Source organism: Cherax quadricarinatus, chromosome 1 (genome assembly GCF_038502225.1).
Source record: "Cherax quadricarinatus isolate ZL_2023a chromosome 1, ASM3850222v1, whole genome shotgun sequence".
NCBI classification, from domain to species: Eukaryota; Metazoa; Arthropoda; class Malacostraca; order Decapoda; family Parastacidae; genus Cherax; species Cherax quadricarinatus.
The window spans coordinates 74,804,289-74,830,666 of record NC_091292.1 but is presented as its reverse complement, the minus strand read 5'-3'; the positions used below and the strand labels follow the sequence as shown (position 1 = coordinate 74,830,666).

Sequence of the window (26,378 nt, the reverse complement as noted above, 5' to 3'; positions counted from 1 at the left end):
CATCCTCTTCAGGATTTTGAGTCACAGCTATCTGACCTTCTAGGTACTTTGTTTCCCTATCAAACATAATTCCCTTTCATTTCCCACATGTAGTCTGACCTCTCTGGGTTTAGTGGTACCCGATTAAAATAAATGTACAGAAGGGTGGAGTCATCAAAGATGGGTACCCACTTTCATGGTAATGGTTTCAACATCTTTGGTCACATCACATGAATATGCCAATTGTTTTAAAGAATTTGGTGCCCGATACTGTATAAAAGTATTAAAAATTTGAAAGCGATAGGTGTAAGGCGTCGCTATTGTTTTTGAATGTATTCTTAGTCCACATTTTTTCATGAACCTTGACTCTCTTGGATTTAGTGCCTAGTGTGATTATTTTGTTGTTCATGAATTTTAAAAACCATGACTTGTGTTGCTTTTCTAGTCTCTCGTGGACTTGCCCTCCCTATTCTTGAATTGAACCTGACTGACTTCCATTCAACTCTATGACCTCTACAGGTTCAATGTTTCCCTCTTAACATAATACTAATAATGGACCACTGAATACAGAAATCTGTATAGATTCAAAACAAAGAATACTGTATTCAATAGCCTCAAGACTCGTACACAGAACATTGATCTAGACAGTAAATATTACTTAACTATTCTAAATGCTCATTCCAATTAACAGTAGTAAAGGACACAGCATATGGACGAGAGAATTCGCTGTGATATGAATCTGCATAAACATTCAATGTGATGGTTGGTACACTTTAAAACTAACCTAGAAATTGGAGATGGGAATTGGCATGTTGATCTTTGAACTGATAGCGGAGATGAAAAAAGTCATTAAATGAAAAAATGTCATTTTCATCTAACTGATAGTTAATTATGAAAAATTCCTTAGTTTGCAGAAACTATTCTGGATATGAAAATGTGTATATTTAGACTGGTATATTTATTGTAAATAGTATTTACACAAAAGTAAAACACCACTGTGAATTACCAAGGTGGTGGTATATTAAAAAAAAGAGAATTACCAAGGTAATTTTTGCCCATCATACTGGTAAAATCCTCCATGATGTTCTTCATTCAAGTTGTGTAGAGTATTTATGATTCCTGATACACTTTCTACTGGTGTGAGAGGAGCAGACTTGCCTCCCATATCTGTCTGAACCCACCCAGGGTGAAGGCAAGTTACTAATATATTGAAATTCCTGAGATCAATACACTGGGATTTGGTAATGGCATTTAAGGCAGCCTGGAAAAAAAAACAAAATTGAGAACAGCAAATGAACACAGCAAACATTAAAATGGTTAAGGTATTTTTAGTGTTTTATCAAGTTGTTAATTTTGCTTAAAAACAAATTGTAATTAACCCCTTGGCTGTCGCAACCCTCAATCCTGAGGTGTCTCCTGGTGTCGCAAAATTTAAAAAAAAAAAAAAAAAAAAAATCTTATGAAATAGAGAATCTTTCTCCAATTGTAATGACACCAAAAAAAAAAAACGAAATTTGATGGAAAACTGACGGAATTATGCTCTTGCGAAGTTAGCGACCTCGGCGATACTTACAAATCGGCGATTTTGCCCACTTTGAGCCCTATTTTCGGCTAATTCCATTGTTCCAGTCGACCAAACTCATAGCTGTTTCTTTAGAACTCTGTTTTTTCTATTGATTGGGTACAAGAAACTGCCCATTTACTGATTTCAACTACCCAATAATGTGGTCAGAAATTTGTAATTTTGCCAACTTCACGGAAATTAAAAAATATGGCAATTTCAAAATAAGGTTCAGAATGAACAATGCAAACATTCCTAGCTCTAAAATAACATTTTCTTTGTTCATCAGTCATGTCTCCAGGCCCCTCTGATATTACTCTTGCTCTCTTATTTTGAATTTTTATTCAAAAAATAGAAGATTTACTGTTATGCAAACTACTGCAATACTGTAATAATTGGACAAATAATGTCAACCCATTCATGACTGCATATTAGAATGGCTAGTTGGACATTTATTGGATAATGACATCATTTGTTTACTTTTGAACATAGGCAAAAATCAAAAATTTCCCCTACTTTGAGTTCCATTTCCAAATTCTTTTTATAGTAAAACCAATTAAAATCACATCTATTTCTATAATATGTCCTCCATTCTATCAAATGAGACCAAGAAAATGAGAATACGTGTTTTTTTTTTGTTTCAACAAGTCGGCCGTCTCCCACCGAGGCAGGGTGACCCAAAAAGAAAGAAAATCCCCAAAAAGAAAATACTTTCATCATCATTCAACACTTTCACCTCAATCACACATAATCACTGTTTTTGCACAGGTTCTCAGAACACAACAGTTTAGAAGCACATACGTATAAAGATACACAACATATTCCTCCAAACTGCTAATATCCCAAAACCTCTCCTTTAGAGTGCAGGCATTGTACTTTCCATTTCCAGGACTCAAGTCCGGCTATATAAAAATAACCGGTTTCCCTGAATGGGATGGGAGGAGGGGAGACCGTTGATCTTGTTAGTGTTTAGAAGGGGAATCCCCTTCCATTAGCACTTGAGGCAGCAAGTCTTTTTCTGGGGTTACTTCCCTTGTTCTTTTAATGCCACTAGGACCAGCTTCAGAGTCACTGTACTTCTGTCGCACAACATATCTGTCCATAGAGGCCTGTACCTCTCGTTCCTTTATCCTAAAGTGTTTCACAACATTGTCAGTGTAATAGTCACCAGCACGGCTTGCAATAGCTGTGTGAGGGTGATTTTCATCAAAAAAGGTTTGCACTTTAAGCCACTTTGCACACATTTCCTTAATCTTTGAAGTAGGCAACTTCTTCAATTTCTCTCTCCCCTCCTCCGAAGCAGTTTCCAAAGGTGTGGCCTCTTACTGTTGAAGATGATCTAGCAGCTCATCAGTGGTTTGTTCTTCATTGTCCTCCTCCACCAACTCTTCCACATCCTCCCCACTAACCTCACCAATATGAGCACTAGTTCCAGGCATTTTTTCCTGTTCACCTGGGTGTTAGTCAACTGTTGTGGGTCGCATCCTGGGGGACAAGATTAAGAACCCCCAATGGAAATAAGTTAGACAGTCCTCGATGATGCACTGACTTTCTTGGGTTATCCTGGTATCCTGGGTGGCTAACCCTCCGGGGTTAATCGTTTCTCGGTAATTGTTTCACGTTAAGCCACACCAACAACACTCTCTCCACATCTTCGAGTAATACAGCTGATGGTGGTGCAGCAACAACAACAGCTGACTGTAGTGCAGCAGCAGCTGCACCTTTGGCAAGAACAGCTTCCTTGATTGCCGTTTTCTTACCCACAATAGTAGCGATGGTTGATTGGGGTTTATTATACAACCTGACCAGCTCAGAGACACGCACTCCACTTTCATACTTAGCAATGATCTCTTTCTTCATCTCCATAGTAATTCTCACCCTTTTTGCTGTAGGGTTGGCACTAGAAGCTTTCTTGGGGCCCATGGTGACTTATTTTGCAGGTGCAATCACTACAAAGGCTGTGATAATATGAAATGTTCCAGTTGTATGTTTGGAAGTGACCGCGGTGGCTGGCTGGCTTGTAAACACTGACACCCAAGGGACAAGTGAGGCACGCTCAGGCCAAAGTGGACGCGTATGGTACGGAATGAATAGCGCTGGTCGGGTTTTTAAGCGCTAGTTGAGGCAAAATTTTTGCGTTTAAATGTATCGCTAGTCAGATTTATCGTTAATCGATGCCATCGCTGGTTAAGGGTCCACTGTATCTGAAAACATTCACTTCTTCCATACTCCTCCTCCCCAATTTGATATCCAATTTTTCTTTATCTAAATCATTTGATACCCTCATCACCTTACTCTTTCCTATGTTCACTTTCAACTTTCTACCTTTACACACACTCCCAAACTCATCCACTAACCTTTGTAATTTTTCTTTAGAATCTCCCATAAGCACAGTATCATCAGCAAAAAGTAACTGTGTCAATTCCCATTTTGTATTTGATTCCCCATAATTTAATCCCACCCCTCTCCCAAACACCCTAGCATTTACTTCTTTTACAACCCCATCTATAAATATATTAAACAACCATGGTGACATTACACATCCCTGTCTAAGACCTACTTTTACCGGGAAGTAGTCTCCCTCTCTTCTACACACCGTAACCTGAGCCTCACTATCCTCATAAAAACTCTTTACAGCATTTAGTAACTTACCACCTATTCCATATACTTGCAACATCTGCCACATTGCTCCCCTATCCACTCTATCATATGCCTTTTCTAAATCCATAAACGCAATAAAAACTTCCCTACCTTTATCTAAATACTGTTCACACATATGCTTCAATGTAAACGCTTGATCTACACATCCTCTACCCACTCTGAAACCTCCTTGCTCATCTGCAATCCTACATTCTGTCTTACCTCTAATTCTTTCAATAATAACCCTACCATACGCTTTTCCTGGTATACTCAATAAACTTATTCCTCTATAATTTTTACAATCTCTTTTGTCCCCCTTCCCTTTATATAAAGGGACTATACATGCTCTCTGTCAATCCCTAGGTACCTTCCCCTCTTTCATACATTTATTAAACAAAAGTATCAACCACTCCAACACTATATCCCCCCCTTGCTTTTAACATTTCTGTCATGATCCCATCAGTTTCAGCTGCTTTACCCCCTTTCATTCTATGTAATGCCTCACGTACGTCCCCCACACTTACATTCTGCTCTTCTTCACTCCTAAAAGATGGTATACCTCCCTGGCCAGTGCAGGAAATTACCGCCTCCCTTTCTTCCTCAACATATAAAAGTTCCTCAAAATATTCTCGCCACCTACCTAGTACCTCCCTCTCCCCATCTACTAACTCCCCTACTCTGTTTTTAACTGACAAATCCATATGTTCCCTAGGCTTTCTTAACTTGTTTAACTCACTCCAAAATTTTTTCTTATTTTCATTAAAATTTCTTGACAGTGCCTCTCCCACTCTATCATCTGCTCTCCTTTTGCACTCTCTCAACCTTTCTTTTACTCTCCATATACTCTGCTCTTCTTATAACACTTCTGCTTTGTAAAAACCTCTCGTAAGCTAACTTTCTCTTTTATCACACCCTTTACTTCATCATTCCACCAATCACTCCTCTTTCCTCCTGCCCCCACCCTTCTATAACCACAAACTTCTGCCCCACATTCTAATACTGCATTTTTAAAACTCATCCAACCCTCTTCAACCCCCCCACTACTCATCTTTGCACTAGCCCATCTTTCTGCCAATAGTCGCTTATATCGCGCCTGAACTTCCTCCCTTAGTTTATACACTTTCACTTCCCTCCTACTTGTTGTTGCCACCTTCCTCTTGTCCCATCTACTTCTTACTCTAACTGTAGCTACAACTAAATAATGATCCGATATATCAGTTGCCCCTCTATAAACATGTACATCCTGGAGCCTACCCATTAACCTTTTATCCACCAATACATAATCTAACAAACTACAGTGGACCCCCGGTTAACGATTTTAATCCGTGCAAGAGGGCTCATCGTTATGCGAAATAATCGTTATGCGAATGAATTTTCCCCATAAGAAATAATGGAAATAAAATTAATCCGTGCAAGACGCCCAAAAGTATGAAAAAAATTTTTTTTTACCACATGAAATGTTAATTTTAATACACACAAACTGAAAAAGGCATGCACAATTACATGACACTTACTTTTATTGAAGATCTGGTGATGATTGATGGGATGGGAGGAGGGGAGAGTATTATCTTCTTACTGTTTAGAAGGGGAATCCCCTTCCATTAGGACTTGAGGTAGCAAGTCCTTTTCTGGGGTTACTTCCCTTCTTCTTTTAATGCCACTAGGACCAGCTTGAGAGTCACTGGACCTCTGTCGCACAACAAATCTGTCCATAGAGCTCTGTACCTCCCGTTCCTTCAAGACTTTCCTAAAATGGGCCATAACATTGTCATTGAAATAGTCACCAGCACGGCTTGCAACAGCTGTGTCAGGGTGATTTTCATCTATAAAGGTTTGCAGTTCAACCCACTGTGCACACATTTCCTTAATCTTTGAAGTAGGCACAATGGATTCCACAACTGGCATAGGCTTCTCAGGGTTAGCCCCAAACCCTTCAAAATCTTTCTTAATTTCCATACTAATTCTCACCCTTTTTACCACAGGGTTGGCACTAGAAGCTTTCTTGGGGCCCATGGTCACTTATTTTCCAGAAACAGCACCGAAAACACTGTAATAATACGAAATATTCCGAGTGTATGCTTGGATGTTACCGCGGAGGCTGGCTGGTAAACAATGGGACGGCCGGCACATGTGAGGGCACATTGGACGCGTCTCGGACGAAAATCGGTAAGCGGGTTTTTAATCGGTATGCGCGGCAAAAATTTTGCGATAAAAGTAATCGGTATGCGGAAAAATCGCTATGTGATGCCATCATTATGCGGGGGTCCACTGTACTTTCATTACGTGCTACATCATACCTTGTATATTTATTTATCCTCTTTTTCATAAAATATGTATTACTTATTACCAAATCTCTTTCTACACATAGCTCAATTAAAGGCTCCCCATTTACATTTACCCCTGGCACCCCAAATTTACCTACTACTCCCTCCACAACATTTTTACCCACTTTAGCACTGAAATCCCCAACCACAAGTACTCTCACACTTGGTTCAAAACTCCCCATGCATTCACTCAACATTTCCCAAAATCTCTCTCTCTCCTCTACACTTCTCTCTTCTCCAGGTGCATATACACCCACTTTTCACATCCAACCTTTATTTTACTCCACATAATCCTTGAATTAATACATTTATAGTCCCTCTTTTCCTGCCATATCTTATCCTTCAACATTATTGCTACTCCTTCTTTAGCTCTAACTCTATTTGAAACCCCTGACTTAATCCCATTTATTCCTCTCCACTGAAACTCTCCCACCCCCTTCAGCTTTGTTTCACTTAAAGCCAGGACATCCAGCTTCTTCTCATTCATAACATCCACAATCATCTCTTTCTTATCATTTGCACAACATCCACGCACATTCAGACTTCCCACTTTGACAATTTTCTTCATCTTATTCTTTTTGGTAATCTTTACAGGAAAAGGGGTTACTAGCCCATTGTTCCCGGCATTTTAGTTGACTTTTACAACACGCATGGCTTACGGAGGAAAGATTCTTATTCCACTTTCCCATGGATATTCAGTGGACCCCCGGTTCGCTATGCTATCGGTATCTGATAAATCCGGTAACCGATGCATTATATCGAAGAAAATTTGCCTCGCTTCCCGATACAAAACCCGGTATGCAATGTGGTTCGTACGAGACGTATCCATGTGTGGCCTGAACTGCCCCGTGTGTGCCAGTGTTTACAAGCCAGCCAGTGTGCGCACATCTAAGGATACATTCAGTACATTCCATATTATCCATATTATCACTGTTTTTGGTGCCTGTTTTTGCAAAATAAGTCACCATGGGCCCCAAGAAAGCTCCCAGTGCCAACCCTTCGAGACCAAGGGTGCTAATGACTGTTGAAATGAAGAAAGAGATAACTGCAAAGTACGATAGTGGAGTGCGTGTGTCGGAGCTGGTCAGGTTGTATAGTAAACCCCAATCAACCATCTCTACTGTAGTGAGCAAGAAAACAGCAATCAAGGAAGCTGTTCTTGCAAAAGGTGCAACTGTGATTACGAAACAACGACCGCAAGTGTTAGAAAATGTTGAGAGACTGTTATTGGAGTTTACCTGGAGTTTACCTGGAGAGAGTTTCGGGGGTGGTGTGGATAAATGAAAAACAGATAGCAGGAGATAGCATCTCTCAAGCAATCATTTGTGAAAAGGCTAGGCAGTTGCATGACGATTTGGTAAAAAAATTGCCTGCAACTAGTGGTGATGTGAGTGAATTTAAGGCCAGCAAAGGTTGGTTTGAAAGATTTAAGAATCGTAGTGGCATACATAGTGTGATTAGGCATGGTGAGGCTGCCAGTTATGTTGTGCGACAGAAGTCCAGTGACTCTCAAGCTGGTCCTAGCGGCATTAACCCTTTCAGGGTCCGTCCCGTAGATCTACGGTTTCACGTTGAGTGTCCAAACTGTAGGTCTACACCAAAATTCTAGCGCCATCAAATTTAGCGCGAAAGCGCTCATAGGCCTACATGTGAGAGAACGGGTCTGCGTGGTGGGTGTGCGCCATAAACAAAAAATCTAGGCGCCCGCATAGCATTGTGGGAACGCCGGCTCAGTTACCCTTGTTCACCATGCCTCGTCGCAAGTCAGCTCTCACTCCCCGGAAAATTGGGACTCTCCTCTTCCTATCTGATAGTTCTGACACTGATGGAAGTGGAAATGAAGACGAATTCTACAGCTTTGATCAGTTAGTGACTGAAAAGAATGACCAGGATATCGATAATAGTGCAGAAAACCCTGACGATCCTCAACCTTCTACCTCTGGTGTGGGCACTCGTGACTCACGGTCGGTTGTTCCTCAACGTAAGAGAAAACTAATATTTTCGCGTGGCCAGGCCTCTGACTTCAGTAATGATGATAGTGACGTGGATTGTGATTTTATTGCGCTCGACGATCATTTGAGTAGTGATAGTGAGGAATCATATTCACCAGTGAAGCGTCGGTATGTTCGCTGCTGCATGCGCTCGGGTAGTGTACCCTATGCTGTGCCCAGGGGACGGAGTACATCCCGGAGTACATCCCGTGGCCCTACACGAGTTTTAGGTAGTGATAGTGAGGATGATGTGGCTACACTTGGATTGGATAGACCACAGGCATCAGTGGATGGTGTTAGTGGTGATGGTAGTGGCACCGCCATGCGTGACTCACCAGCCCAGGGTGGGACCCACGCTGCTGACTCGTCAGTTCAAGGGCAAAGCGGAGCGTCAGCCTCCAGCCCACCACAACCACAACCACCCGCACAACCAGCCTATGATGTCCAGTATCCACCAGCAAACCGTATGTGGGATTGGCAGCAAAATCCCAAATTTGTTCCCAAGGCTCACCACTTTGATGACTCTCAAAGTGGAATTCTACCTACTTGTCCCCTTGGAACCACGGCCAATGAACTAGAATTCTTTGAATTATTCTTTGACCAGCCATTGATGGAAACTATTGTCAGGGAAAGTAATAAGTATTTTGAGTACACCATGGCAAATACAATCATATCACCACAGTCAAGACTACACAGGTGGAAAGAGATGACTGTTGCAGAAATGTATTTGCTTTTTGCAACAATAATGCTTATGCCTCATGTCTATAAGCATAATATAAAAGCATACTGGTCCACAGATCGGCTAATTTCTACCCCGGTCTTCAGTGAAATCATACCAGTGAACAGGTTTATCTTACTCTTAAGTATATTGCACTTCTCTGACAAAACCAGGCCTGACAGAAGTGACAGGTTATACAAGATTAGAAATGTTTTCATGTATCTCATACAAAAGTTCAGCATATACTTTTATCCATTCAAGAATCTTGTAATTGACGAGTCTTTGATTTTGTTCAAAGGTAGACTGTCATTCAAGCAGTATATACCGAGCAAGAGGAAACGCTTTGGTATAAAACTGTTTGTACTCTGTGATTGTGACAGTGGCCTGGTGTTGAATATTGTTGTATATACGGGAAGTAAAACATTGAAAGATACCAAGATGTTATTGGGTATCTCAGGTGACGTAGTGAGAAACATGATGGCACCTTATCTTGGTAAGGGGCATACATTATATACTGATAACTGGTACACAAGCCCATTACTCAGTGATTTCATGCGAGTGAACAAGACAGATGTGTGTGGCACAGTGCGTTCTAATCGTAAACATATGCCCAGGCTCAACGCAGGTGCTTGTGGTGATGACGTGCAGGTGTTTACTGGCAATGACATCATGGCATTACAGTGGCATGACAAACGAGATGTCACATTGTTGACAACCATTCACCGTAATGAAATGCAAGACAGTGGCAAAGTTGATCGAGTGACTAATGAACGTATTCGAAAACCAGTGACAGTGATTGATTATACACAAAACATGCGCTTGGTTGACAAATGTGACACGCAGATTGGTTTTGTTGACTGTGTTCGTAAGAGTTACAAGTGGTACATGAAACTTTTCTTCCATCTCATAGACATTTCAATGCTCAATGCATATAATATGTACCAAATAAAGACTGGCAACAGACCACCGTATGGTGAATTTTGTTTGTCTGTTGTCAGACAACTCATAATGAAGTACCAGGTAAGAACACCTGCTATACAACAAGGTCCTCGAATTACTCAGAATATACCCAAGCGTTTGAGGAGGGAAGGTGATCATTTCATAATACAGCTTCCTTCAACTCAGAAGAAATTTGCTCAGAAGAGATGCATCGTCTGTGCACAAACAAAATGATGGCAACAAAGACGCAAAGACACTCGGTTTATGTGTGAGGAATGTAAGGTGCCTCTGTGCATGGTGCCTTGTTTCAAGGAGTTCCACAAGCTCCAGCAGTTCTAAAACCATGTCCAGTGATTGTAAATATGTAAATATATGATAGAACATTAGTATTATACAAGATTTGTGCATGTTTATTGTAATAAACAACAGTGGTGGATGAATTTGGTAGGGTGTGCAAAAGAAGAAAATTAAAGGTGAATACAGGAAAGAGTAAGGTTATGAGGATAACAAAAAGATTAGGTGATGAAAGATTGAATATCAGATTGGAGGGAGAGAGTATGGAGGAGGTGAACGTATTCAGATATTTGGGAGTGGACGTGTCAGCGGATGGGTCTATGAAAGATGAGGTGAATCATAGAATTGATGAGGGAAAAAGAGTGAGTGGTGCACTTAGGAGTCTGTGGAGACAAAGAACTTTGTCCTTGGAGGCAAAGAGGGGAATGTATGAGAGTATAGTTTTACCAACGCTCTTATATGGGTGTGAAGCGTGGGTGATGAATGTTGCAGCGAGGAGAAGGCTGGAGGCAGTGGAGATGTCATGTCTGAGGGCAATGTGTGGTGTGAATATAATGCAGAGAATTCGTAGTTTGGAAGTTAGGAGGAGGTGCGGGATTACCAAAACTGTTGTCCAGAGGGCTGAGGAAGGGTTGTTGAGGTGGTTCGGACATGTAGAGAGAATGGAGCGAAACAGAATGACTTCAAGAGTGTATCAGTCTGTAGTGGAAGGAAGGCGGGGTAGGGGTCGGCCTAGGAAGGGTTGGAGGGAGGGGGTAAAGGAGGTTTTGTGTGCGAGGGGCTTGGACTTCCAGCAGGCATGCGTGAGCGTGTTTGATAGGAGTGAATGGAGACAAATGGTTTTTAATACTTGACGTGCTGTTGGAGTGTGAGCAAAGTAACATTTATGAAGGGATTCAGGGAAACCGGCAGGCCGGACTTGAGTCCTGGAGATGGGAAGTACAGTGCCTGCACTCTGAAGGAGGGGTGTTAATGTTGCAGTTTAAAAACTGTAGTGTAAAGCACCCTTCTGGCAAGACAGTGATGGAGTGAATGATGGTGAAAGTTTTTCTTTTTCGGGCCACCCTGCCTTGGTGGGAATCGGCCGGTGTGATAATAAAAAAAAAAAAAAAAAAAAAATTTAGTGCGGTTATTGTGTTCAATACAGTGAGTTTATATATACAGTGGACCCCCGCATAACGATTACCTCCGAATGAGACCAATTATGTAAGTGTATTTATGTAAGTGCATTTGTACGTGTATGTTTGGGGGTCTGAAATGGACTAATCTACTTCACAATACTTCTTATGGGAACAAATTCGGTCAGTACTGGCACCTGAACATACTTCTGGAGTGAAAAAATATCGTTAACCGGGGGTCCACTGTATACATTATATACAGTATTGGTCTCTCAGGCCCCAAATGTTAGTAGGAATAGAAAAAAATTGGAAAAGAAAAGAAAAAACTATAAAAACCGCTAAATAATGTAATGCGCGTATGTGGAATTCGTCGATGTTGCCGCCACCACATCATTTTTGACAAACTTCTTGGCACTGTATCTCGGTAAGTACTGATCAGAATTTTTTTTTTTGTCTTATTACCTTCACAAAAATATGCTCTTTAATTCTGTAAGAAAAAAATAATTTTTTTTTTTTTTCAAAATTTCTTGGACACTGGAGCACCACTTCAGATTTTGGCCTTGGACCCTGAAGGGGTTAAAAAAAAGAAGGGAAGTAACCCCAAAAAAGGACTTGCTACCTCAAGTCCTAATGGAGGGGGATTTCCCTTCTAAATGCTAACACCATCCACACTCTCCCCTCCTCCCATCCCATCAATCATCACCAGATCTTCATTAAAGGTAAGTGTCAATTATTCTTTCGTTATTTATTGTTATTGTTGTTATTGTAATTACTATTCTATTGCATTAAACTTAATATTTCATGTGGAAAAAGTTTTTTTTTTCATACTTTGGGGTGTCTTGCACGGATTAATTTGATTTCCATTATATCATATGGGGAAAATTGATTCACTTTGCGATATTTTTGGTTTACGATGAGCTCTCAGGAATGGATTAGTATCAGGAACCGGGGGTCTACTGTAAAAGGAAAAGTAATAAGACCAAGAACTATTAAGATAAAATCAAAGAAAACTCAGATGAGTGTGTATAAATAAACGTGTACATGTATGTGTAGTGTGACCTAAGTGTAAATAGAAGTAGCAAGACATACCTGTAATCTTGCATATTTATGTGACAGACAAAAAAACACCAGCAATCCTACCATCATGTAAAACAATTATAGGCTTTTGTTTTACATTCACTTGGCAGGATGGTAGTACCTCCCTGGGTGGTTGCTGTCTACCAACCTACTAGCTATACTACGTGTACAACCATAAACACTATACGAAAATAGACCACAAAGTCGGCATTTTAATTAAAAAATGGTCGAGTTTTTTTTTCTCATTGTGCACTTGTGCTCCAGGATTTTTTTTATATGGTGCACACTGACCACACAGACCCATTCTCTCACATGTGGGCCTACCAGCTTTCTCCTGCTGGATTTGAAGCCGCTAAAATTTATGAGATTATATACGTCAAACACGGTACCTCGTAAGACATATTTTTTTTTTTTTAACACACTGGCCGATTCCCACCAAGGCAGGGTGGCCCAAAAAAGAAAAACTTTCACCATCATTCACTCCATCACTGTCTTGCCAGAAGGATGCCTTACACTACAGTTTTTAAACTGCAACATTAACACCCCTCCTTCAGAGTGCAGGCACTGTACTTCCCATCTCTAGGACTCAAGTCCGGCCTGCCGGTTTCCCTGAATCCCTTCATAAATGTTAATTTGCTCACACTCCAACAGCATGTCAAGTATTAAAAACCATTTGTCTCCATTCACTCCTATCAAACATGCTCACGCATGCCTGCTGGAAGTCCAAGCCCCTCGCACACAAAACCTCCTTTACCCCCTCCCTCCAACCTTTCCTAGGCTGACCCCTACCCCGCCTTCCTTCCACTACAGACTGATACACTCTTGAAGTCATTCTGTTTCGCTGCATTCTCTCTACATGTCTGAACCACCTCAACAACCCTTCCTCAGCCCTCTGGACAACAGTTTTGGTAATCCCGCACCTCCTCCTAACTTCCAAACTACGAATTCTCTGCATTATAGTATTCACACCACACATTGCCCTCAGACATGACATCTCCACTGCCTCCAACCTTTTCCTCGCTGCAACATTCATCACCCATGCTTCACACCCATATAAGAGCGTTGGTAAAACTATACTCTCATACATTCCCCTCTTTGCCTCCAAGGACAAAGTTCTTTGTCTCCACAGACTCCTAAGTGCACCGCTCACCCTTTTCCCCTCATCAATTCTATGATTCACCTCATCTTTCATAGACCCATCCACTGACACGTCCACTCCCAAATATCTGAATAATTCACCTCCTCCATACTCTCTCCCTCCAATCTGATATCCAATCTTTCATCACCTAATCTTTTTGTTATCCTCATAACCTTACTCTTTCCTGTATTCACTTTTAAGACATATATATATGACCAAAACAGTCAAAGGATTAATAAAGTAAAACTCACTTTACTAGCTCGGTAAGGGTACAGGCCACCTTCTTTATTTTCTTCTATGGAGCCCAATATCGAAGATATATTAATAATGGCAGCACGTTTGGCCGCCAGACAGCCCCCATCCATCTGTGAAGCTGCTCTTTTTATTTGTGGGAGTAAAGCCTGCAATAAACAAAAATGGCAATATTTTTATGTCAATTTCCATATTGTAGTCTGGTTATGTTAGACACATCAAACACTACCCATTGTTTATGCATAATTATTGTTCTTGTGATGATGAGGTAAAGGGAGTGATAAGGGAGAAAAAGTCTGTACATAAGGTTTTTAGAAAGTACATATAAGTGATATAAGAAGGGTGGAGTATATAGAGAGTAAAAGAAGAGCAAATGACAGAGTGGGTGAAGTGTTGTCAACAAATTTTGCTGAGAATAAGAAAAAGGCCAAAGAGGGGTTGTCGAGGTGGTTTGGTCATTTAGAGAGAATGGAGCAAAGTAGAATGACTTGGAGGGGGCATAAATCTGTAGGGGAAGGAAGGCAGGGTAGGGGTCATCCTTGAAAAGGTTGGAGGGAGGGAGTAAACGAGGTTTTGTGGGCGAGGGGCTTGGACTTCCAGCAAGCGTGCATGAGCATGTTAGGAGTGAATAGACCTATGGTTTTTGGGACCTGACAAGCTGCTGGAGTGTGAGCAGGGTAATATTTCATGAAGGAATTCAGGGAAACCAGTTAGCCGGACTCGAGTCCTGGAAGTGGGAGGTACAATGCCTGCACTTTAAAAGAGGAGTTTGGGATATTGGCAGTTTGGAGGGACATCTAAACTGTTGTATCTGATTACCTCTGCAAAGAGTGATTATGCGTGAGTGATGGTGAAAATGTTGAATGATGATGAAAGTTTTGGAGATAAATGGGATGAAAAAGCCTAGGGAACAAATGGCTCTGACAGTTAAAATAGTGGAGTTAATAGATGCAGAGTTGGGGGTATCAGGAAGATGGTGAGTATATTTTGAGGAACTGTTATTTGTTGATGAAGAGAGGGAGGCCATGATTTCATGCATTGGCCAGGGAGGTATAACATCTTTCAGGAGTGAAGAAGAGCCAGATGTGAGTGTTGGGGAGGTGCATGAGGCACTGCGTAGAATGACAAGGGGGTAAAGCAGCTGGGATTGATGGGATCATGACAAATGTTAAAAGCAGGTGGGGATATAGTTTTGGAGTGGTTAGTATTTTTGTTCGATAAATGTATGAAAGAAGGAAAGATACCTAGAAATGGCAGAAAGTATACATAGTTCCTTTATATAAAGGGAAGGGGGACAAAAAAAAAAAAAAAGTAAAAATTATAGGGAGATAAGCCTATTGAGTATACCAGGTAAGGTGTATGGTAGGGTTATTACTGGAAACATAAACGCATATGCTGTTAATGTGATCCTTTATTGACAACGTTTCACCCACACAGTGGGCTTTTTCAAGTCACACACAGATCTACCTGGGGTGGAAGGTACGGGAGTATTTATAGTCATGTTCAGAATGTTGAGGTCAGGTGGAGAATGCCGCATCTGATGATCTACCGGGTGGGGTTATAGAGTCTTGGGTAGCTTGGCAGGGGTATTGGACAAGTTGTGAGTAGACCTTCTGCAGTGTTCTATGTTCTTATGTGGGATAGTGATGAAGAAGTTTGTTGGCGAGTGGTTCAGCGATGTTGTACACATCGCAATTCACACAACCATTTAATTAACTACAAAAACTCAAGACAACACTCAATACCGAAGAATCCTGGAATCATCGCTTATCTCTATAACCAACAATTTCAACCAGAACAACGGCTTCTATAACATAGCTGAACCACTCGCCAAGAAACTTCTTCATCGCTATCCCACATAAGAACACAGAACACTGCAGAAGGTCTACTCACAACTTGTCCAATACCCCTGCCAAGCTACCCAAGACTCTATAACCCCACCCGGTAGATCATCAGATGCGGCTTTCTCCACCTGACCTCAACATTCTGAACATGACTATAAATACTCCCGTACCTTCCACCCCAGGTAGATCTGTGTGTGACTTGAAAAAGCCCACTGTGTGGGTGAAACGTTGTCAATAAAGGATCACATTAAACTGCATATGTGTTTATGTTTCCATTGTGTCGGTATTTTATACCATTTATTTTCAGGGTTATTACTGAAAGAATTAAGGGTAAGGCAGAGAGCAGGACCGCAGATGAACAAGGAGGCTTTATAATGGGTAGGGGATGTGTAGACCAAGTGTTTACATTGAAACACATAAATGAACACTATTTAGATAAAGGTAGGCAAGTTTTCATTGATTTTATGGATTTAGAAAAGATACACGATAAGGTCCTAGGCAGTAGGATGGTAGACAGCAACCACCCAGGGATGTACTATCATCCTGCCAAGTGAGTGTAAAATGGAAACCTGTAATTGCTTTACGTTATGGTAGGATTGCTGGTGTCTTTTTTCTGTCTTCTACTTACACTTAGATCACACTACACATGCATGTACAAACATATATACACACACCCCTCTGGGTTTTCTTCTACTTTCTTACTAGTTCTTGTTTATTTCCATTTATCTCAGTGGGGAAGTGGAACAGAATTCTTCCTCTATAAGCCATGCGTGTCGCACGAGGTGACTAAAATGCAGGGCTAGTAGCCCCTTCTCCTGTATACATTACTTCTTTTTGGGCCACCCTGCCTTGGTGGGATATGGCCAGTTTGTTGAAAGAAGCAATGTGGCAGATGTTGCAAGTGTATGGAATAGGTGGTAGGTTATTAAATGCTGTAAAGAGTTTCTGTTCATGAACATAGTGAGGCTCAGGTTAAGGTATGTAGGAGAGAGGGAGGTTACTTTCCAGTAAAAGTAGGCCTTAGACAGGGATGCGTGATGTCACCATGGTTTAACATATTTATAGATGGGATTGTAAAAGAAGTAAATGCTAGGGTGTTGGGGAGAGGGGTGAGATTAAAATATGCAGAATCCAATACAAAATGGGAGTTGGCAGAGTTAAGTTTTGCTGATAGTACTGTGCTTTTGGGATATTCTGAAGAGAATTTGCAAAGCTTAGTGGACAAGTTTGGGAGTGTATGTAAAGGAAGTTGAAAATAAATACAGATAAAAGTAAGGTGATGAGGGAATCAAATGAGTTAGGGAAAAAACTGGGTATCAGATTGGAGGGAAGCGAGTATGGAGGAAGTTAATGTGTTCGGATATTTGGGAGTGGACGTGTCAGTTGATGGGTACATGAAAGATGAGGTAAACCATAGAACTGATGAAGGGAAAAAGGTGGGTGGTGCAATGAGGTAGCTGAGGAGACAAAAAATGTAATCCATGGAGGCATGAGAGTATAGTGGTACCAACACTCTTATATGGGTGTGAAGCATAGGCTGTAAATGTTGCAGTGAGTAGGAGACTGAGGGCATTGGAGATGATGTGTCTGAGGGCAATGTATGGCATAACTATTATGCAGAGACTTTATGGAGATTATGAGGAGGGCTTACGAGTGGTTGTTGAGGTGATTTGGTCATTCAGACAGTATGGAGCAAAAATAGGATGACTTGGAGGGTGTATAAATATGTAGTGGAGGGAAGGCAGGGTAGAGGTCATCCTAGGAAAGAATGGAGGGGGTAAAGGAGAGGTTTTGTGCACAAGGGGCTTGGACACACAGCAGGTATATGTGAGCATGCTAGATTGGAGTGAGTGGAGACAAATTTTTTTTGGAACCTGATGAGCTGTTGAGAGTATGAACAAGGTAATATTTTGTGAAGGGATTCAGGGAAGTACAGTGCCTGCACTCTAAAGGAGGGGTTTGAGATATTTGCTGTTTAGAGGGACATCTAAACTGTTGTATCTGCACGCCTCTTTCAAGAGGCATGCAATTTAGATGTAAATGATGGTAAGTGTCTCTTATTTGGGTCACCTTGCTTCAGTGAGAGACAGCCAGCATGTTAAAAAAAAAATCATATTATACAAGGGGAAGTGCTAAATCCGTTAAGGTCATAGAGTGCCAGAGGAAATGGGAGGCAATCATGCTCATTCCAAGGAAGGAAATGATTGGTCCAATTCCTTGCATTAAAAGTCCCTCACTGGAATCTATTGAAGACAAGGAGTCAGGTTTTATTGACCAATATGTTGGAATTTCCAGGGACCCAACAAAAGCTATATCTGTCTCTGTTGAAGATGGAACATAATCATCAGCAAATGCAAAGCAGGATGGGATGTGGGAAGTAAGTTTTGGATAGCCTGCATGTAATGCACTTTGAAAATAATAATACTATGAATGAGGAAGCTGCCATAGTTTCAATGATGGTGAGGAGAAGTAAATATATAGTAGAACTACTGTTAAAATATTGGCTCTCTAAAAGTGTTCTTGACTTACTATCTCAAGAAGCCTCTGCAAATCCCATTCCATATAGGAAATTATAATTGTTGGTGTACACTGCAGTAGCATGTAGCATAACTGGAAGTGTTCGAAGAGAGAATGGAAGTTCATAGTAGAAATTTAAAACTAAAGACACAAGAGCTAAAAGGCAGGAAAAAAATCATAAATTTCCATGCAATTACTGTACTGTGCCTGGTATAATATCACAGATGTGTAAGGGTAGGCAGCAGCCAGATTGACTCCCTCTCTCATTCTCTCTTATTTACCTCAACCCTCTCACAACATATCTAATAAAATACTCTTTAACATATGCTCACTACTTTACACTGCAGTGGATGAGTGTATTATAGGAGGAATTGGGTCGAGAGATGTGTAGGGATGGGCAGCAGCTGGACTGCCTCCCTCTCTTATTTTCCTATTCATGCCAACATTGCAACTAACTCAAGACTTTGCAAAGGCACACCATTCCCTCACCATTATGGTGAGGTTATCAGGTCTCTGGGTATGTAGTATGGGAGTTAGTGGTGAGGATAATTGTCAGGAAGAGGGTGTGGCATAAGTGAGCAGGAGTCCTTCACCTTGCTTGGTGACCACATCCAGTACATGGGCAGCAGTGGTAGCTACCACAACTCAACAGAACTACATACATGTAATTAATTAATCTACAGTTCTTAATCAATCTTAACAAAATAAATAAAAATTTCTTTACACATTCATAAAATAATCCACAAAATGCCTATGCATTTGTTAAAAAAATTAAACGAGGAAAAACATTTGAAATTAACTTTTAAAAAACCTTCACTGTTCCTGGAGAAATGAACACATACTAAAGAAATTTGTTACAGCTTTTTTGGGAGTGCTGTGAACCTAAATATGTTTTTCCCATATTTTATATGTATTTCATTGAGCAAAATACATTAAGCACTAATTTCGAGAGCTTGTCTACTCTCACAGGCTGGCCTTGGGCTAGGCTTGAATGGTGCTTGCCTAGTCAACCAGGCTGTTGTTGCTGGTGGTTTGCTATATCACATATCTATTACAGTTCAGTTTTCACAAATCTCTTCAAATGTGTGCCAGTGCCTCAAAAACAATAACATGTTGGGTCACAGAGGTTAATTTAGTAATATGTAGTTTCAATGGCTGTTTTAGATTTGACACTGTTAATTTCCAGATAAAAAATACATAGTTTAGTGTGTTGTTATGACCAAGGTCATAATGGGATTAATTTATGTGTTATCCACTTAATATTATACTCGGGGTTTCTTTAATATTAGCTAAATTAAAGATTCCACTAGTTTATAATATTATCTGATTTAGGAATATACCCGGGTATGATGTGTTAGGTAGGTACACCTGGCTAAGGTTTATAACAAGGTATGTCCATTGGTGGGTGGTTCGCACCGCTCTACCCTCTCCCCCTTTTGACGAGTTGATGTCATGAAGGGATTTACTGTCTATGGCCAGTTCACTCTCTCTGCCGACTCAGTGTGCATTGACTGAGCTACCCTCCTAGTACTCCGCCTTACTCTCACTTGGATAGAGAATTGTGTTATAGAAACTAATGAACCAGCTTGTGGTTTATTGTGAAGTGAAGTCGGCGGACAATTACATACTGTTACCTTCAGGTTACGATGTGACGACCAGTGTCAAGCTTAGAACTTTGTGATATATTCCTTATGCCAGGGAGTTACTCAGTGAAAGTGTTAATTCTCAATATATATACTTGCACACAAGTAATGTTACTATTGAGGAAGCAGTAATATTCCTCTGATCATTATCAAGTGTAGTGACCACATTGACAGTCTCCAGAGGGGGTCTATGATGTACATTCTATTTAAGAGTTTTCTTGTGTGAAGGAAAGTTTCTGACAAAGTGATATTTAATAGATATTTATGAATATCTAAAGTATTTAAACTTTTAAATAAAAAGAAACTAGAAAAGGCTGAGTAACTATTATTTGTGCCTTACATTTCTAAGTTTGGAACCATATCCTCTCATTCTATGAAGTGTGTTGTTACGGAGTGCACTAACCTCGCTAAAGATTAAGATTCGAACCGTAACATGTGTACATGGTCACTAATAACCCACTTGTACTATTGTTTAAAACGTTTAATTGTAATTACCTTGGCTAACATAAGTGGTGCAATGGCATTAACATGGAATGTATCAGTCATGTGCTTCCACTTGACCATATTTATCCTGGTGGATTTTGGAGAAATTCCTGCATTGTTAATAAGGATGTTCAGACCACTGGATCCAACTATCTCTTCAACATGAGCAACCAAAGGAATGTAGCTTTCTTCATCTCCTACATCTGTAACACACATAAAATGAGTGACAAAACAAATATTTCCAGACAAAGCCATAGAGTTTAAAATTTACTAAATAATATAAGTACTATGCAACAGGAATCTGTAGATATGGGACTTAGAGTCCTGGAGGTGGAAAGTTCAATGCCTGCACTTTAAAGGAGGGGTTTGAGATATTGGCTGTTTGAAGTGATATCTATCGTATCTGAGCATCTCTGCAAAGACACCCATTAAGGGAGGTTCCATGATGCTCATGAGGGGATTTTGATCTAAGGAATTGGATCTGTGTTCCAGTTCCCTGAATTGAGCCTGAATACCTCCCCCCCCACAGGCATTGTATAATCCCTACAGGTTTAGTGCTCCCCCATGATTATAATAAAAAATCTGCAAAGAGGGTGATTATGTGTGAATGATGTTGAAAGTGTTGAATGATGGTGAAAGTGTTTCTTTATCAGGGTCACCCTGCCTCAGTGGGAGACGGCCAAAGTGTTAAAAAAAAAAATTAGGGGAAGCACTAAACCTGTAGGGGTCATACAGCATCTGGAGAATAGGGTGCAATCAGGTACAATCCAAGGAAGTGGAGAACAAGTTCAGTTATCTGGATCGAGAGCCCTTCACCAGCATCAAAGAACCTCATTTGAAAGGTGCAGATATGAGAAAAGAAATGAACAGATCCACACCAAAGAAAAATCATTTATATATAAATTATACATGCTGGTGAAGGGCTCTTAATACAGTGAATTGAAGCTACCTTCCATATCAGTAAAAGGCTGACACCTCCCATTTCCCAGGCACTGTACAACCCTACAAACTTAATGCTTCCCCATGAATAGTATAAATAATAATAGACAAAAACTAGAATATGCAGCAGTGGTACAGTGACTGCATCTAAGAAAAAATAAATTGACAAACTAGAAAGTCTTAAGATGAGCCAAAAAATGCAAGTGCTACATCCACTGTAATTTTTAAACAAATTTTATACATAGTAGATTAAATACAAAAACAGGATACAGTGGTACCTTGACTTATGAGTTTAATTCATTCCGTGACCAAGCTAGTAAATCAATTTGCTCGTATATCAAATAAATTTTCCTCATTGAAATTAATTGAAGTGCCATTAATCCATTCCAGCCCAAAAAAAAACACCCTAATTCTTTTGTTATGGGTTTTTAAATAAGAAAAATGTATTTATAAATAAGAAATATTGTATACTCCACCCACCACCATCCCTACTACACCCACCATTATCACTACTCCACCCACCATTATCACTACTCCATCTGCCACCCTCACTACTCCACCCACCACCTTCACTACTCTACCCACCACCATATCTACTCCACCCACCACCATATCTACTCCACCCACCACCATATCTACTCCACCCACCATTATCGCTACTCCACCCACCACCATCTCTACTCCATCCACCACCTTCACTACTCTACCCACCACCATCTCTACTACACCCACCACCCTCACTACTCCACCCACCATTATCACTACTCCACCCACCACTATCAGTACTCCACCCACCACAATCACTACTCCACCCACCACCATGACTACTCCACCCACCACCATGACTACTCTTCCCACCACCATGACTATTCCACTGCCATTATCAGTACTCTACCTACCTTAATGTTTCTGGAAACACTCTGAGTGTTGAAATGGAGGTTACCTCTTCCCCGGATTTATAAGAGAACCAAACAAGGGACGAGGTGCCTCACTACACTCTGGGATTAGTGTGGGAGTATTATCTTTCCAGTTAGGTCTTGGAAGAGCATGTAGGATGGGACGAAGTACGTACCTGACATTCCTCTGGGTACAGAGTTGGATTTGACTTCAGATACACTGAGAACTAATGGCAATGTATCTGGAGCTCGCTCGTAACTCGGATTTTGGCTCGCAACTCAAAGCAAAAAATTGACCGAGCGATGGCTCATAACTCGGAAAACTCGTAAGTTGGGGCACTCATAAGTCAAGGTACCACTGTACCAAGGTATTAGCTCCGATATTATACCCTTCAAAGAGGGATGGAGTGCTGGTGAACCTGGTGAAGAGGCCTTAATCCAGGCAAGTGGATCTACCATCACTTTTCCTTAGATGAAATCTAATTCTCCCATTCCCTAGCCATTGTATGTATGACCATTACAGGTTCAGTTCCTTCCTGTGATTATAATAATCAAATCCTTTGCTACAAATAGGTAATTATACATCTACTATATGAAAATAAAGTAGCTCATCTTACCAAGTCTTGTAATGTGTACATTCTGGTGGGTTTCAGCTAGCTTTTTCAGTTCCTGCAACAACAAAAATAAAATTTTAGTGATACAGTTGCATGATGAGTTTAGCACTTCACCAAAATGATAATTTAATAATACAGTGCAGCATGATATTATCTAAACACTTAATTATACTGCTTTGCAATCTATGCAAGGTGATTATTTTGAAACAAACACACACACACTATCTCTGTCACTCTTTCTCACTCAGTCACTCTCTCACCTAGGTCACTTTCTTTATACTCACACTAGGCTGGTGGTGGTGGTGGTTGGTAGTGGTGATGGTTGGTAGTGGTGATGGTTAGTAGTGGTGATGGTTGGTAGTCGTGATGGTTGGAAGTGGCTGGCAGTGGTGGTGGCTAGTAGTGGTGGTGGTAGTGATTGGTAGTGGTGATGGCTGGTAGTGGTGATGGCTGGTAGTGGTGATGGTTGGTAGTGGTGATGGTTGGTAGTGGTGATGGTTGGTAGTGGTGGTGGGTGGTAGTGGCAGTGGCTGGTAGTGGTGGTGGTTGGTAGTGGTACTGGCTGGTAGTGGTGGTGGTTGGTAGTGGTGGTGGTTGGTAGTGGCTGGTAGTGGTGGCAGCTGGTAGTGGTGGTGGCTGGTAGTGGTGGTGGCTGGTAGTGGTGGTGACTGGTAGTGGTGGTGACTGGTAGTGGTGGTGACTGGTAGTAATGGTGGCTGGTAGTGGTGGTGGCTGGTAGTGGTGGTGGCTGGTAGTGGTGGTGGCTGGTAGGGGTGGTGGCTGGTAGGGGGGTGGTGGTAGGGGTGGTGGCTGGGGGGGGTGGTGGCTAGTTGGGGTGGTGGCTTGTAGGGGTGGTGGCTAGTAGGGGTGGTGGCTAGTAGGGGTGGTGGTGGTGGCTGGTAGGGGTGGTGGCTGGTGGGGGTGGTGGCTGGTGGGGGTGGTAGCTGGTGGGGGTGGTGGCTAGTAGGGGTGGTGGCTAGTAGGGGTGGTGGCTGGTAGGGGTGGTGGCTGGTAGGGGTGGTGGCTGGTGGGGGTGGTGGCTAGTAGGGGTGGTTGCTGGTGGGGGTGTTAGTGGTGGCTGGTGGGGGTGGTGGCTGGTAGGGGTGGTGGCTGGTAGGGGTGGTGGCTGGTAGGGGTGGTGGTTGGTGGGGGGTAGGGGTGGTGGCTGGTGGGGGTGGTGGCTGGTGGGGGGCGGGGGTGGGGGGCGGGGGTGGTGGCTGGCGGGGGTGGGGGGTGGGGGTGGGGGGGGGTGGTGGCTGGTGGGGTGGTGGCTGGTGGGGGTGGTGGGTGGTGGGGGTGGTTGCTGGTGGGGGTGGTGGCTGGTGGGGGTGGTGGCTGGTAGGGGTGGTGGCTGGTAGGGGTGGTGGCTGGTGGGGGTGGTGGCTGGTAGGGGTGGTGGCTGGTGGGGGTGGTGGCTGGTGGGGGGGGGTGGTGGTGGCTGGTGGCTGGGGGGGTGGTGGCTGGCGGGGGTGGTGGCTGGCGGGGGTGGTGGCTGGGGTGGCTGGCGGGGGGTGGTGGCTGGCGGGGTGGTGGTGGCTGGCGGGGGGGTGGTGGCTGGCGGGGGTGGTGGCTGGCGGGGGTGGTGGCTGGCGGGGGTGGGGCTGGCATGGCAGGGGTGGTGGCTGGTAGGGGTGGTGGCTGGTGGTGGTGGCTGTTAGGGGTGGTGGCTGGCGGGGGTGGTGGCTGGCGGGGGTGGTGGCTGGCGGGGGTGGTGGCTGGCGGGGGTGGTGGCTGGTAGGGGTGGTGGCTGGTAGGGGTGGTGGCTGGTAGGGGTGGTGGCTGGGGGGGGTGGTGGCTGGCGGGGGTGGTGGATGGCGGGGGTGGTGGCTGGCGGGGGTGGTGGCTGGCGGGGGTGGTGGCTGGTAGGGGTGTTGGCTGGTAGGGGTGGTGGCTGGTGGGGGTGGTGGCTGGCGGGGGTGGTGGCTGGTGGGGGTGGTGGCTGGTGGGGGTGGTGGCTGGTAGGGGTGGTGGCTGGTGGGGGTGGTGGCTGGTGGGGGTGGTGACTGGTGGGGGTGGTGACTGGTGGGGGTCGTGGCTGGTGGGGGTGGTGACTGGTGGGGGTGGTGACTGGTAGGGGTGTTGGCTGGTAGGGGTGGTGACTGGTTGGGGTGGTGGCTGGTGGGGGTGGTGGCTGGTGGGGGTGGTCACTGGTAGGGGTGTTGGCTGGTAGGGGTGGTGACTGGTTGGGGTGGTTGCTGGTGGGGGTGGTGGCTGGTGGGGGTGGTGGCTGGTGGGGGTGGTTACTGGTAGGGGTTGTGGCTGGTAGGGGTGGTGACTGGTGAGGGTGGTGGCTGGTGGTGGTGGATGGCTGGTGGGGGTGTTGACTGGTAGTGGTGGTGGCTGGTAGGGGTGGTGGCTGGTAGGGGTGGTGACTGGTGGGGGTGGTGACTGGTGAGGGTGGTGACTGGTGGGGGTGGTGGCTGGTGGGGGTGGTGGCTGGTGGGGGTGGTGGCTGTGACCAGCAACAATAGGACCCACCATCAAAAAGTCAAGTCATCGTCATTATATTACTAGTTATTGCAGCTGATGCGTTGATAGAATAACACGTGCAATACATTGTAGATGTCTGCTTATTTACTGTATTATGTTGACGGAGTTATTTCACCGGGAATATTATTAATAATGGTCAATTTCTAGAGTCGGACACGCATGATGATTTTACAAGAACTTGCTTGCGTCATTGCTTATGGTCTGGTCCTGTGTAGCATTTTTAGTGCCCGACAGTTCCTTACCAGTGCAGAGTCTGGGTTCCTACAGGTAGCGATGATGTGTCCTGGGGAAGAATTCGCAGCTGACAGTTGTTTAACAAGCTCCAGACCCAAGCCTCGGCTGCTGCCAGTGATTAAGATACTGCGAGCAAGCATTATTCTTCTTAGTTTTGTTGGGTTTATAAGGGCAAGTGACAGCTTGCTCCGTATCGAGACCTGTTTCCCAGTGTACAAAGAAATATTGCCCGGAACTGAACGATGACAGAAAATGGAACGGGAGTCCCCTTTTAAATAAGTAAATAATCTTAATTTCTACAATTACATGTACAAGGAATACAGGCCTAGCTGACATCAATGAAATGGTACAGTACACAAAGCCCCTTGCTATGCAGAGCATTTCGGGTCAGGTAGCGTAAGCTGTCCTTCACAAGGCGAGCGTCCGGGTTCGATTCCCGGCGAAGGGGGTGGAAACATTGGACGTGTTTCCTTACACCGGTTGTCTATGTTCACCCATCAGTAAAATGGGTATCTAGGTGTTAATCTACTGGTATGAGTCGCATCCTGGAACAAAACTGACATAATTTGCCCGAAATGCTCTGCATAACAAGCGGCTTTCGATATAGTAGTATGTCACTGATGTCAGCTAGGCCTGTATACCTCGTACATGTACTTGTAGTAAATAAAGATCTATTATTTACTTATA

At 43.0% G+C, this 26,378-nt stretch overlaps 1 protein-coding gene across 1 annotated transcript; it reads right to left on the bottom strand.

Moving 5' to 3' along the window:
- Positions 1–922: 922 nt before the first annotated feature.
- sni (SDR family oxidoreductase sniffer) lies at positions 923–25,877 on the bottom strand. The gene is made up of 5 exons (XM_070082800.1): positions 25,700–25,877; positions 22,971–23,022; positions 20,531–20,721; positions 14,031–14,180; positions 923–1,240 (listed from the first exon to the last, which is right to left on the bottom strand). The coding sequence occupies exons 1-5, from the start codon at positions 25,829–25,831 to the stop codon at positions 1,016–1,018; spliced, it is 750 nt and encodes a 249-aa protein (XP_069938901.1). The 5' UTR covers positions 25,832–25,877; the 3' UTR covers positions 923–1,015.
- Positions 25,878–26,378: the final 501 nt, after the last annotated feature.